Source organism: Leuciscus leuciscus (genome assembly GCF_965113295.1).
Source record: "Leuciscus leuciscus genome assembly, chromosome: 5".
Taxonomy (NCBI): domain Eukaryota; kingdom Metazoa; phylum Chordata; class Actinopteri; order Cypriniformes; family Leuciscidae; genus Leuciscus; species Leuciscus leuciscus.
The window spans coordinates 11,224,194-11,236,831 of NC_138729.1; the positions used below are offsets into that span (position 1 = coordinate 11,224,194).

At 45.9% G+C, this 12,638-nt stretch overlaps 1 protein-coding gene across 6 annotated transcripts in view; it reads left to right on the plus strand.

Moving 5' to 3' along the window:
* Positions 1-12,638, plus strand: part of sik2a (salt-inducible kinase 2a) — a 51,237-nt gene that overhangs the window by 35,509 nt on the left and 3,090 nt on the right. For 5 of the 6 annotated variants that reach the window (XM_082170092.1, XM_082170094.1, XM_082170096.1 and 2 more), the window contains 3 exons: positions 1,250-1,377; positions 1,558-1,677; positions 12,420-12,514. In XM_082170092.1, coding sequence (XP_082026218.1) covers positions 1,250-1,377; positions 1,558-1,677; positions 12,420-12,514 — 343 coding nt within the window. Of the gene's footprint in view, positions 1-1,249; positions 1,378-1,557; positions 1,678-9,283; positions 9,351-12,419; positions 12,515-12,638 lie in introns of all 6 variants that reach the window. The other variant, XR_014206140.1, reaches the window with a different exon arrangement.

Genomic DNA, 12,638 nt, shown 5'->3' on the forward strand with positions numbered 1-12,638 from the left:
CTTTTCATCCATCACCTTTCTCTCAAACTTTGTTCAAGGAATGGACACACTACATTTATGCTTACGGAATTACTTTGGACAACATATATGTGCAACAGGATATGAACTTAATAGTATATAACTGTACTTACAGCTTATATAATATGAATGAAATAAAGGGCCAATTCAGTGTTCTTAAAGGGATAGTTGTTCACCCAAAAATGAAAATTAGCCCATGATTTACTCACCCTCAAGTCATCCTAGGTGTAAATTACATTCTTCTTTCAGATGAATACAATCTGAGTTATATTTAAAAATGTCCTGGCTCTTCCAAGCTTTATAATTGCAGTGAATGGCCGTTTATGTTTTGAAGTCTATAAAGCGCATCTATCCATCATAAAAGTGCTCCACACGGCTCTGGGGGTTAATAAAGGCCTTCTGAAGTGAAGCGTTGGCAAATATTTAAATATAATATCTAGCTTTTTTACTTTATAAAGTTTTAAATATGGATATTTTTCTTACACAAACGCATCACTTCACTTCACTTCAGAAGGCCTTTATTAACCCCTCGGAGATGTGTGGAGTACTTTTATGATGGATAGATGAACAACTATTCTCTGCCATTATAAGGCTTGGAAGAACCAGGACAAACCAAGACGATTGTATTTGTCTGAAAGAAGAATGTCATTTACACCTAGCATGACTTGAGGGTGAGTAAATTATGGGCTAATTTTCACTTTTGGGTGAACTATCCCTTTAAAGAGAGCACACTATCATGACTACAAGTGTATATAGATTGGGGATCAAGAGGTTAAGCCAAGAGGTTATTCTGTTACATGTAGATCATTTATTGGTTAAATGTCTTTTCACTATAGAAATGCACAGGTCAGAATTCAACAAACTTAAACTATAGATTGCAGCAAAAGACAAAAAAATCTGCTACTGCATCTGTTCTTCTGTGTGTGTGATTGAAGCACAAAATCTAGCATGCCCACCACTTTACTGTCTGCAGGCATGTATTTGCATGTTATAATCAGTGTTTTGGAATATTTATTGTTCGTGGATAAAATAACCCTCATTCTGACTGATATCTGACCTTCTATGAATAATGGCTACTTTTAAAAGCAGAATATAATCACAGTGATTCACTTCTGTACTAATTATAGCAGTAGTCAATGAGTCAGACCACCCCTGCAGCAGTCACAGGAATATCTCTACCAGTTCATCTGACTCGAAATCTGTTGTATTTATTGAACCTATGGTTTAACAGGTTTAGTGGCATTCAGACAGCACCTTCAGAACCTGGCCAGGACCAAGGGCTTCCTGGAGCTGAACAAAGCCCAGATAGTGTTAGGACTCCCCACCGTCAGTCCACAGGACTATCCATTCAGTCACCAGGTCAGAGAGCAATTTGTGCTGGTCTCAGTTTGTTTTCAATTTTTTTAATTTTTAAGCATAAGTATTGTGCCTTTGAACTTGAAATAAAATTGGTGGCAGAACACGGATAAGAGTCTTGGAAGATGACTGATGACTAAGGTATTTATGCTGATACAAAAACCTATTCTTTAATAATTTCAGGGAGAAGGACGCCAATGTCTAAGTGGAAAAGATACGTTGACATTCACGGGTAAAATGCACCCTTATTTGCTATCCAGGAGACAGAGTTTGGAGACGCAGTACCTCGCTCAGCGACTACAGGTGGGTCAGTTGTGTATACGAGTATCCACAATAAACAAAAGGGGGAAAAAATTTGGTTTAAATCACACGAGCCAAGCTTTTAGAAATGTAATCTTTGTGTTAATGTTGGTTTCTTATGGTTTTTGAAAAACTTTTTTTTATCATTTTCAAGAAAAGTTTAAATTTAATTATTCTAAAAATGTCATGTGGTGTAACCAAGTAAAATATAATAGGTTATTTTCCATACACTATGAATTTATGTGAACATTCATATCTAAATCATATAAATACATATATTTTTCAAAATAAAGAGTTTGTTTAAGTGTTTATTAAGTTTGTGGGGAGTTGCACCAGTTTTTCCTCAATCGATTTGGCACATTTCTCCAAACTCAGGTCACTGTTCTCAAAACAGTTAATACAGTAACCTGAACACTTTGTAGTTGTCCTAAACAAGTTGTAAATTTTCCTTCATTTCATGCAAATTACAAATGACATGACACTTGGAATGTTCTCAATTAGCCCCAAATAAATATCTGCTGAGTTAGAAATACACACAACACAGGAAATGCAAATTCCCTAATTGTTTACCCAGCTATCAATTACAAAAACTATAAATGGGAAGAAGAATGGGAAAAGGAAGAGGTGTGAGAGTGAGAGATTTTGGAGAGGAAGGGTAATATTGAGAGGGAGAGAAACATTGAAAGAGGTAGAAAGAGAAGAGGGGAAAGGAATAGATGGTATAGGAAGAGGATATGGAGCAAGAAGAGTGGAGGATTTAGGAGAAGCAAGAAGAGCTTCTTACAACCAAGTAAGTCTTCTTCAAACGATGGAAGAGGCTTGTGGAGAAGTTAAGGCACAAGGATGGATCCAGCATTCACGGCTTTTTTTTACCCACGATCCATGACTCGTGAAAATATATGCTGTGATGTTGCTGAAATTCTTTGACCAGATGTAAATGAGAGGCAAGATCTATAAAGTTCACTGATTCAATGATTGCAGTACATTTATTTGTTCATTTTTAAAACTCAATGCTATACAACTAAACTCGTCATTAAAGAACTTTGAAGAACACAATGAAAGAATGCGAAACATTTTTTTATTTTCATTCCTGTATTTGTGTATCTATACCTGAATATGTTATCAAATCAACACTTGTAGTATTGATGTTAGTATTTATTTTTGATAAATGCTTTACTAGAATAAAATGCAGTGCTTCATTTATGCAGTGAATATTGAACTGTTTCGCCAGCATAAGAGTGTGGCTAGTTTGCTGTTTTAACTGTTTTGAGAGCAACCACATTAATTTGGAGAAATGTGTCAAATCAATTGAGAAAAACTGTCATACCTGAACTAACCTTGCCTAAATCATAAAAAGCTCAAATGATCTGCTTCGTTTTATCCCTGGATTATGCGTGTTGGTTAGACCACATGACTTTGGCCATGCAGACAAACATTTTTCAAAATATCAATAAGCAATGATGCAGTTTTTTTCTGAGAAATGATAATATAAAATAGTCAAATTACTTGAGATTTTCTTTTCAAGAATTTAATTCTTTTGAGGTTTTTTCTTTATTATGATTTTTTTTTTTCAATTATGAATTTTAATTCAGAAATTAAAATGCTCATTAAAGAAGAGGTGTATTCAAGTCATATGCATAAATAACTTTTTTTTATGTTTTATTGAATAAACTAATAGATACAGACTAAATATAAGCATCATATCTTTGATTCAGATATCACAGTGTGCAAATGTACAAAAACAGTATTTCTGCTAATGAAGTGGAATGTGTAAATATGTTACAGGACTGTGGTTACATGTGGTTGGCATGTAAACTGTTAAAACTGGTTCCCTTTCGTGGTCACTCCGAGTTACGTTGGATGACGACGAATGGGGTTTCGCTTAGAAAGCCTATCACCTTCGAGTATATAAAACGACCCAATGGCAATGAAATGCCATGGGTCTGCGGAATTTGCATAGCGTTAATCCACCCCACCCTGGGGGTATATAAGGAAGTACGCTGGCAACCTGCAGACATGTTTTCGCTTCGGAGCCGAGAGCTATGTCTTCACTCCAAAAGCCAAATCCTGAGTTACTCTTCTCTCATCTATATCTTCATCTTCGAGACGAGCGAACTCTCCGGTGTTGGTGTGAGGGTGATCTCCAGCGAGGACACATTACCCTGCTGATCTGGTCAGTGATCTGACAGATAGTGTGTTTCTCCCTGGTCGCTTCAACATCCGCTGAGTTTTTCCTCTCACAAAAAGAGCTTGCACGCGGCACGTCTTTTTAAAGATGCCTCGCCCGTGCACTTCCGGTTGCAGTCGCAATGTTTCTAACTCTGATGGGCACAATCGCTGCTTTTTGTGTTTGGGCATTGATCACGCTAAAGCAGCGCTTGTGGATGACTCATGTTCTCACGCTATGGTCGAGACTCAATGAACTCATTCGAGTGAGAGTCCCCTCATCCACACCCCGATCTACGGTCTCCCAGAGAGGCTGTACTTCGGCTGGTGGCCAGGGTGACCTGAGGGTGACGGTGTGGAACAAACCGCCGACTCGTCCACGGTCCACACCCCCCTCTCCAGCGCTGGTACCCGCGAGTGTCCAAACTGAGACCGCTGGTCCCTCTACGGAGGCCCCGCGTATCTTGTTTGGCGAGATCGCAATATCGATCGCTGCATCACAAGGTGGGCAGGAGTCCTCGGGAAGTGAGGATTCGGCTGTGCTGCCACCTTCGGGTGTGCCAGCATTGCCCGAGTCTGATCCCGAGATGACAGCCATGCTTTCCCGGGCAGCCGCGGCCATTGGGCTCGAGTGGTCCCCGCCACCCGACCCTGTGCGCTCGCGGCTGGATGATTGGTTTTTGGGTGCGGCCGCTGACCCCCGTCGGCGTCCAACCCCAATACCTTTCTTCCCGGACGTGCATGAGGAGGTCACGCGGTCCTGGAAGACACCATTGTCTTCCCACGATCGTTCGTCGAACTCTTCCGCCTTTCCTCCCCTCGATAAGGCTGCTGCTTGTGGGTACACTGGGGTTCCCCCGGTGGAACGTTGTGTCGCGATGCAGCTGTGTCCGGCAAGCGCTTCCTCTCGTGGTGACCCTAAGCACCCATCCAAAGCCTGTAGATTTTCGTCTACTTTGGTGGCGAAGTCTTACAGAGCGGCGGGACAGGCAGCTGCCTCTTTGCATGCCATGGCCATCTTGCAGGTCTACCAGGCCCAGATGCTCAGGGACATGCACGAGGGCAGGGCTGATCCAGGGCTCTTTGATGAGCTGCGTGCCGCCACCGACCTTGCTCTCCGAGCGACGAAGGTGACCGCACGCTCCCTGGGTCAGGTGATGTCCACAGCTGTGGTCCAGGAGAGACATCGCTGGCTGAACCTGGCTGATATGCGGGAGGCCGAGCGGACTCGTCTGCTCGACGCCCCCATATCCCAGGCCGGCCTCTTCGGCGGTGCGGTCGAGGACTTTGCCCAACAGTTCTCGACCGCTCAGAAGCAGACTGAGGCGATAAAGCATATTCTGCCCCGACGGCCCGCTGCTGCCTCCACCCAGCCGTCGGCACAGCCGAGTGCGCCCTCCTGCGGCTCCCGCCCCTCCCGCACGGCCCCAGCAGCAGCCTCCACCTGGGCCGCGTCGTGGAGGAAGCCGCAGGAAGGCGCCACAGCCCTCTCCGGCCCCGTGCCCCGCTAAACGCCAGGCTAAGCGGCGCCCCTGAGACGGGCTGCTCAGGGTTGGCAACCAGTTTTCTTCAGGAGGTGGTAGCAGGGCCACTCCTTCCCCCGGTGGAGGGCCGGGGGAGAATCTTTTGTTCTCCACTCCCCTTTGCTCCAACGACGAGCAGTACCCCAATGTGGTTAAAGAAAGAACTGGTTCCCCCAACCCTGAGCACACAGAGTTCTCGGACGATAGTGTGCGCCGCCACTATCGTCCCCCTCTGTCACAGAGTTCTCAGATGACAGCACGCGCCGCCCACGGGCCATGCTCCTCCCCCTCTGTCGCCAGACCCCTGCCAGAGCACGCCCCCATGGGACGCTGGTCCTCCCCTGGCCTCCTCTGGCAGGACGCGGCTAATGACCGTGCCCCTGCACAGGGCCGCTATGCCACCCTCGCCTGGGCCGGTCATTCCGCCTAGAGCTTCCCAGACTGTCCCGCTGGGTCGCGAGAACCATCAGGCTCGGCTACGCGATTCAGTTCGCGCGGTCTCCTCCCCGCTTCAGGGGAGTCCGCTTCACTATGGTCGGTGGCAATGCCCCTGTCATGAGAGCGGAGGTCGCCACGCTACTGGCGAAGGGTGCGATCGAGACTGTCCCTCCAGCCGAAATGAAGTCCGGCTTCTACAGCCCCTACTTCATTGTACCGAAGAAATCCGGTGGGTTACGGCCAATCCTCGACCTGCGCGTCTTGAACCGCTCCCTTCACAGGCTGCCATTCAAGATGCTCACGGCCAAACGCATCCTCCAGTGCGTGCGGCCGCAGGATTGGTTTGCAGCGATCGACCTGAAGGACGCCTACTTCAATGTCTCCATTTTACCTCGACACAGACCGTTTCTTCGGTTTGCTTTCGAGGGGCGGGCATACCAGTACGCGGTTCTCCCATTCGGGCTAGCCCTGTCTCCTCGCGTCTTCACGAAAGTTGTCGAGGCAGCCTCCGGGAACACGGGGTTCGCATCCTGAACTATCTCGATGACTGGCTTATCCTAGCTCACTCTCGAGACCAGGTTTGCGAACACAGGGACCTAGTGCTCTGTCACCTAGCTCGTCTGGGCCTTCGGGTCAACTGGGAGAAGAGCAAACTCTGCCCCGTGCAGAGGATCTCTTTTCTCGGTATGGAGATCGACTCGGTCGCCATGTGCGCGCAGCTTACGAGCGAGCGCGCGCAGTCACTGCTGACTTGTCTTCGCCAGTTCGAGGACAAGAGTGCGGTTCCACTGAAACTATTTCAGAGGCTCCTGGGGCATATGGCATCCGCAGCCGCAGTAACGCCACTCGGATTGCTTCATATGAGACCGCTTTAGCTTTGGCTTTGCGATCGAGTCCCGAGGTGGGCATGGCATCACGGCACGCTCCGAGTTCCAGTGACTCCGGCCTGCCGTCAGACCTTCACCCCGTGGTCGAACCTCAGTTTTCTACGGGCCGGAGTGCCCTTAGAACGAGTTTCCCGGCATGTTGTTGTATCAACAGATGCCTCCACCACGGGCTGGGGCGCCATGTGCAATGGACATGCTGCCGCGGGCTCCTGGACAGGACCCCAGCGCCTTTGGCATGTCAATTGCCTCGAGTTGCTGGCTGTACGTCTCGCCCTGCACCGCTTCCATGCGTTGCTCAAGGGTCAGCACGTACTAGTCCGATCAGACAATACCGCGACAGTAGCGTACATCAACCATCAAGGTGGTCTACGCTCCCGCCGTATGTCGCAACTCGCTCGCCACCTCCTCATATGGAGTCAGAAGCATCTGAGGTCGCTTCGAGCCATTTATATCCCGGGAGACCTGAACCAGGCGGCCTACGAGCTGTCTCGGCTTCGGCCTCTCGCTGGGGAATGGAGACTCCATCCATTGGGCATCACACCTATGCGTTGAAGTGGAACCTCTTCGTCAACTGGTTTGGAGCGAAGGCTGTCTCCCTCCACCCTGAAAGTGTATGTTGCCGCCATTGCCGCACATCACGACGAAGTCGATGGTAAGTCTCTAGGAAAGCACGACCTGATCATCAGGTTCCTGAGGGAAGCGAGGAGACTGAATCCTCCTATGCGTTGAAGTGGAACCTCTTCGTCAACTGGTTTGGAGCGAAGGATGTCTCCCTCCACCCTGAAAGTGTATGTTGCCGCCATTGCCGCACATCACGACGAAGTCGATGGTAAGTCTCTAAGAAAGCACGACCTGATCATCAGGTTCCTGAGGGAAGCGAGGAGACTGAATCCTCCTCGTCCTCCCCTCGTACCCTCTTGGGACCTCTCAAAGGTTTTAACTGTCCTGCAGAGTGCTCCCTTTGAGCCTCTGCAACCAGTGGAGCTTAAGTTCCTGTCAATTAAGACAGCGCTCCTGGTTGCATTGGCCTCCATCAAGAGGGTAGGGGACCTGCAGGCGTTTTCGGTTGACAAAGCGTGCCTGGAATTCGGGCCGGCTAACTCTCACGTGATCCTGAGACCCCGGCCTGGATATGTGCCCAAGGTTCCAACCACACCCTTTCGAGACCAGGTAGTGAACCTGCAAGCGCTGCCCTTGGAGGAGGCAGACCCAGCCTTGGCACTGCTCTGTCAAGTACGCGTTCTCCAGAACATGGTGTTTCAGGACCTCAGACCAGCTCTTTGTCTGTTATGGTGGGAAGCTGAAGGGAAAGGCTCTCTCTAAGCAAAGGTTGTCCCACTGGATAGTGGACGCCATTGCATTGGCATACCAGCAGCAAGGTCGACCATGCCCCCTTGGTGTGATGGCCCACTCCACTCGGAGTGTGGCATCCTCTTGGGCTCTAGCGCATGGCGCCTCGCTAACAGACATCTGCTGGCTGGTGGCTGGGCGACACCTAACACATTTGCGAGATTCTAAAATCTCAGAGTGGAGCCAGTTTCTTCTCATGTACTCGCTTCAACTAGCCGGTACTAGATTCTGCTCAGGTGTCTTCGCTTGCTCGCCATTCCTCTCCACGGACGGGATACGTGCGATATTTTCCTCAGGTGAGCCTAATAAGCCCTGAGTCTCCTCCAGCACTGTCGACGTCAACGCCAGAGTAATGCCACCGGCAGCTTTCGCGCTTGGCTAGGTGCCTCCATGTGCATGGTTCCCCCTCTGGGCGACCCCCACATGTGTATTTCCACTGTAAGCTTCTCTGAGCATGTGTCTTTCCCTCGGCAAGCCACCTTGCCACCCCTGGGGTTGAAATATTCCACCTGCGGCTGGACACCCCAGTGATACTCCATATGCAGCCCCTCTGGATCATATGTGTATTTCAAGTCCCCCCCTTCGGGCTGGGCATAATTGCATATTTCCTCTGAGATATGCTTCCCAGTGTACCTTGGTATTCCTGTGTTAAGTAGGACTCCTTCGTCCGTGCTAGTCTCACGACAGGGAGCTCAGACTTACGCAGGGCACTGGAAGACAGCCGAGGTGGCGTGATTAGACTGGGGACCCCATTCGTCGTCATCCGACGTAACTCGGAGTGACCACAAAAGGGAACGTCTCGGTTACGTATGAGTAGGGAACGGAGACGTTACGTCTCCCTGCCACTTCAGCTGTACCGCTGGGAATGCCTGAGTTCAGTCTCGGCCCCTCAGCGAACACATATCTGCATGTTGCCAGCGTACTTCCTTATACCCCCAGGGTGGGGCGGAGTTACGCTATGCAAATTCCGCAGACCCATGGCATTTCATTGCCATTGGCTCGTTTTATATACTCGAAGGTGATCTCCGTTCCCTACTCAGGGAATGAGGATTACATACGTAACCGAGACGTTATTTATATAAACCATAAAAAATACGGTAGCAACATTTTAGGTTGTACAAATTTAACTTAAATTTACAGGGGGGAAAAAGTATTTCATTAACTGATATAATGTTAATTAACCAACCTATTGAAGTACTAATATCTGTTTTGTACCTTTGTAATAAACTGACAACCACCCAACAGGTGGTGATGAAAAAGTCACATGATGAATCAAAGCTCATCACAAGCAGCTTTTCCACAAGCTGAGAAGGTAAATACTAATATATATATAGAGGGCGCACAGTGTCATTCACACAAATACTAAACACCATCATGGTAACACGCATGGCATAAAAAAAAAATATAACAAACATTAATTGAACAACATCAGATGTAGCATAAAACCCTAATGTACATAACTAATTAGAAAAAAACTAAGAAAACTAAGAAGAAACCATTATTTCAACAAAAATACATCAAATGTGAAGTGTCATGCAGGGAATTCTGGGAATTTCAATTTACAGTTTTTCACTGTAAATAATACAATGACTTGCACTTTTTCACTTCCAAAAACGGTAAATCTAAGTGTTTTACTGTAAAATTACATTAAATGTGAGGTTTGATCTATTACGGTTATTCAACGTATATACTACGGAAACTTTGTCAACCAATTAATCGTATTTCACCGTTTACAGTTTTTACAGACATGCTGCTGTGAGCATGTAAGATATGCTGCTGCCGCATTAATAGGCATAGATAAATCCCATAGCAGATCTAGACAGGTGGAGCTGCGGGAGGTGGAGGGTTTCAGAGGACCAGATTACAGAAACCACTGATTAAATTGGTCATAAACTGCATTGCTTTATTGTTTTATAATGTTTCCTGGTGTGCACTTATAGGGCCCTATTTTAACGATCTGAAACACAAGTACCAAGCGCGAAACCCAAGTAAATTTGTGGGCGGGTCTTGGGCGCTGTTGCTATTATACCGGCGGGATAAATGACTCTTGCGCCCGACACAAATCTAAAATGGGTTGGTCTGAAGTAGCTTCATTATTCATAGGTGTGATTTGGGCTTAACGTTAAATAAACCAATCAGAGCGACATCTCACATTCCCTTTAAGAGCAAGCGCTTGTTCCATGGCGGTTTGCTATTATAACGGCGGATTTGCCAGGCGCGCACCAGGAGCGGTTCACAGCCGAGGAGACCGACGTTCTCGTGAGGTGACATTGTATGGGGATGGGAGAAACCCACCCAAATTAGCTTCGGTTAAACAGACGTATAATAATTTGGGTAAATGTGTAAGCTAGATTTATGCCTACATCTTCATGGACACAACAATGATTTCCCTCGTGTGTTAATATTTTTCCTTGTAATAATGTATGGTTTTCTAAAAATTAGAACTGCTGCGTCTGTGTGTAGATGAGATAAGCAAAGTGCATGCGCGTTGTGCACACGCTACATTGATTATGGCCAAGCATGCGCCCTTAAAATAGCATATGAATAACATGCGCAACGCGCCACTGACTTTAGACTAGGTTTTTGCTGGTCAGTGGCGGAATTGTTTTCTAAACCTGCAAAATAGCACCAGGGAACGTTTGCGCCAGAACACGCCTCCTCTTTGCGCTGAACCGCCTCCGGGAGTGCAAGTTCATTTCCTAATTTACCGACGTGCGTCTGTGGAGGGAAAAGTCCGCTGTGCGCGGGTGCAAAATAGGAATGATACATGCATCGGTGTACAAATTCAATTGGGCTGGGTGCAAGATAGGGCCCATAATGTTAGTATGATTTTTACAAATTAAAATTGTCATGGTTTAAAAATAAAAGGCATTTGTCCTACCCTGATTTTATCCCTCTGGATTTTACCCTGATTGGCTAACATCTTTGCATATGAAATAGCTAAGTATTACATGTGGATCTCTCTAAAAAAAACTTTTAGCATATTTTTACTATTACTGCTGTTAACTAATCGTCTAAAGTGTTGATTATAGCATTATATTTAGATCATGGTATGAAAGGTTGCAGTGATGAGCATTGTAGCCAATCCGACATGTTGAGAGATCTCGTCACTGTAACTCGATTTCTGCACCAGGGTGGGCGCCGCGAGGGGAATCTGATTTGTGCCCCTCAGTTTCAAATTGCCCCCCCTCCACCCCCGAAACGGGATTTATGTTAACCCTTTGACACGTATGATCACATCGGTGTGATTAGAACCTTCAGTGCGTCACTGCTAAATTCAAATATGCTTTGGCTGATGCTGAGCCAGAGACAGACGCGCTCAGTGCTTTTCATATATCACAACTATTCTATGTTTTCAACCACATAATGTTTATTTTAGGTTTCCGACATTTAAATGGACATTTAAATCAAGTTTGTTAAAAAAAATACATTTATTGCTAAATTCAAGTTCCATACACTGATGTCTATGGAAGCTGCGATAATAATTATTTCAATTATAATTTGATGAAGTGCTATATTTACATCAGATACACATTGTGTATGAAACAATAAAGTTTACTCTATTCTTCTCCCAGTTCACCGGCCACTTACTTTTGTGTATTTCGGGAAAAATTTATGAATTTACCTAATGTAAAGCCGACAGATCCTCTGTATTTCAGTGCAAACTAACATGACCATTATAAACGACACAACTTATTCACTTCCACATATTTGATAATCGGAATATATCATATAATTCATAATGTAGTTAACACGTTTGTGAATATTTTGAATAAAAAAAGGAAATAAACGCGATACATGTGTCATGTGTGGCTGCATGGCACGGCGCCAAGGAAGTAATACGTTCTAAAATAATGTTCTAAAATAATGGTCGACTTAAAAAATAGAGCCCCTAGAATAGATTTCCCTCATTTCTAACTTATTATTTTCATCCTACTAAGAGAAACAATGTGAAGTTGACCGTTAGTCACTGGTTTGATTTACTGACACATAGACAAAGAACATCTGACTGTAGCTACATGAATCATTACATAGCAGAAATAGCTTGTCACAGTTTGGTTACAATAAAAGCTTTTTTTGGACTAACAATGAAGTTTTCAGCTCTGAAACTTACTGGATATTTGCATAGTATGATGACCTCTTATATGCCAAAAGCTCAAAGAAAATTTTATTTATCAGTCCATGACCCCTTTAAGTGTTGAGCAAGCAATCTCACTGGCTGCAGAATCAGCGGAGGCCAATTCGCTTGTGCCATGTAATAAATCATGTGATTGCATGTAAAGGACCCATCAGCCTGTACCATCTAGAGTTTCATGAATAAAAAAGATCTTTATTTTAAAAAGATTTTTATTATGGCTTGTTTTGTTTTTTGTTATTTCAGAGGGCCAGTCAGTTGGCAAGTGGTCTTGGAAGTGGGCAGATGTTTTGTAAAGAGGCTGCACCACGCACTTTAGAGCAACAACTCCAAGAGCACAGGTGAGGAACAACTGCATTCAAAATGTCCTGAAATTGCCCAGACAGCAACATGGTGTCGGTCCAGATCCGGGCCATATCTGGTACATGTGGATTCCACACGTGCCAGATGTGGGCCGGATCTGGT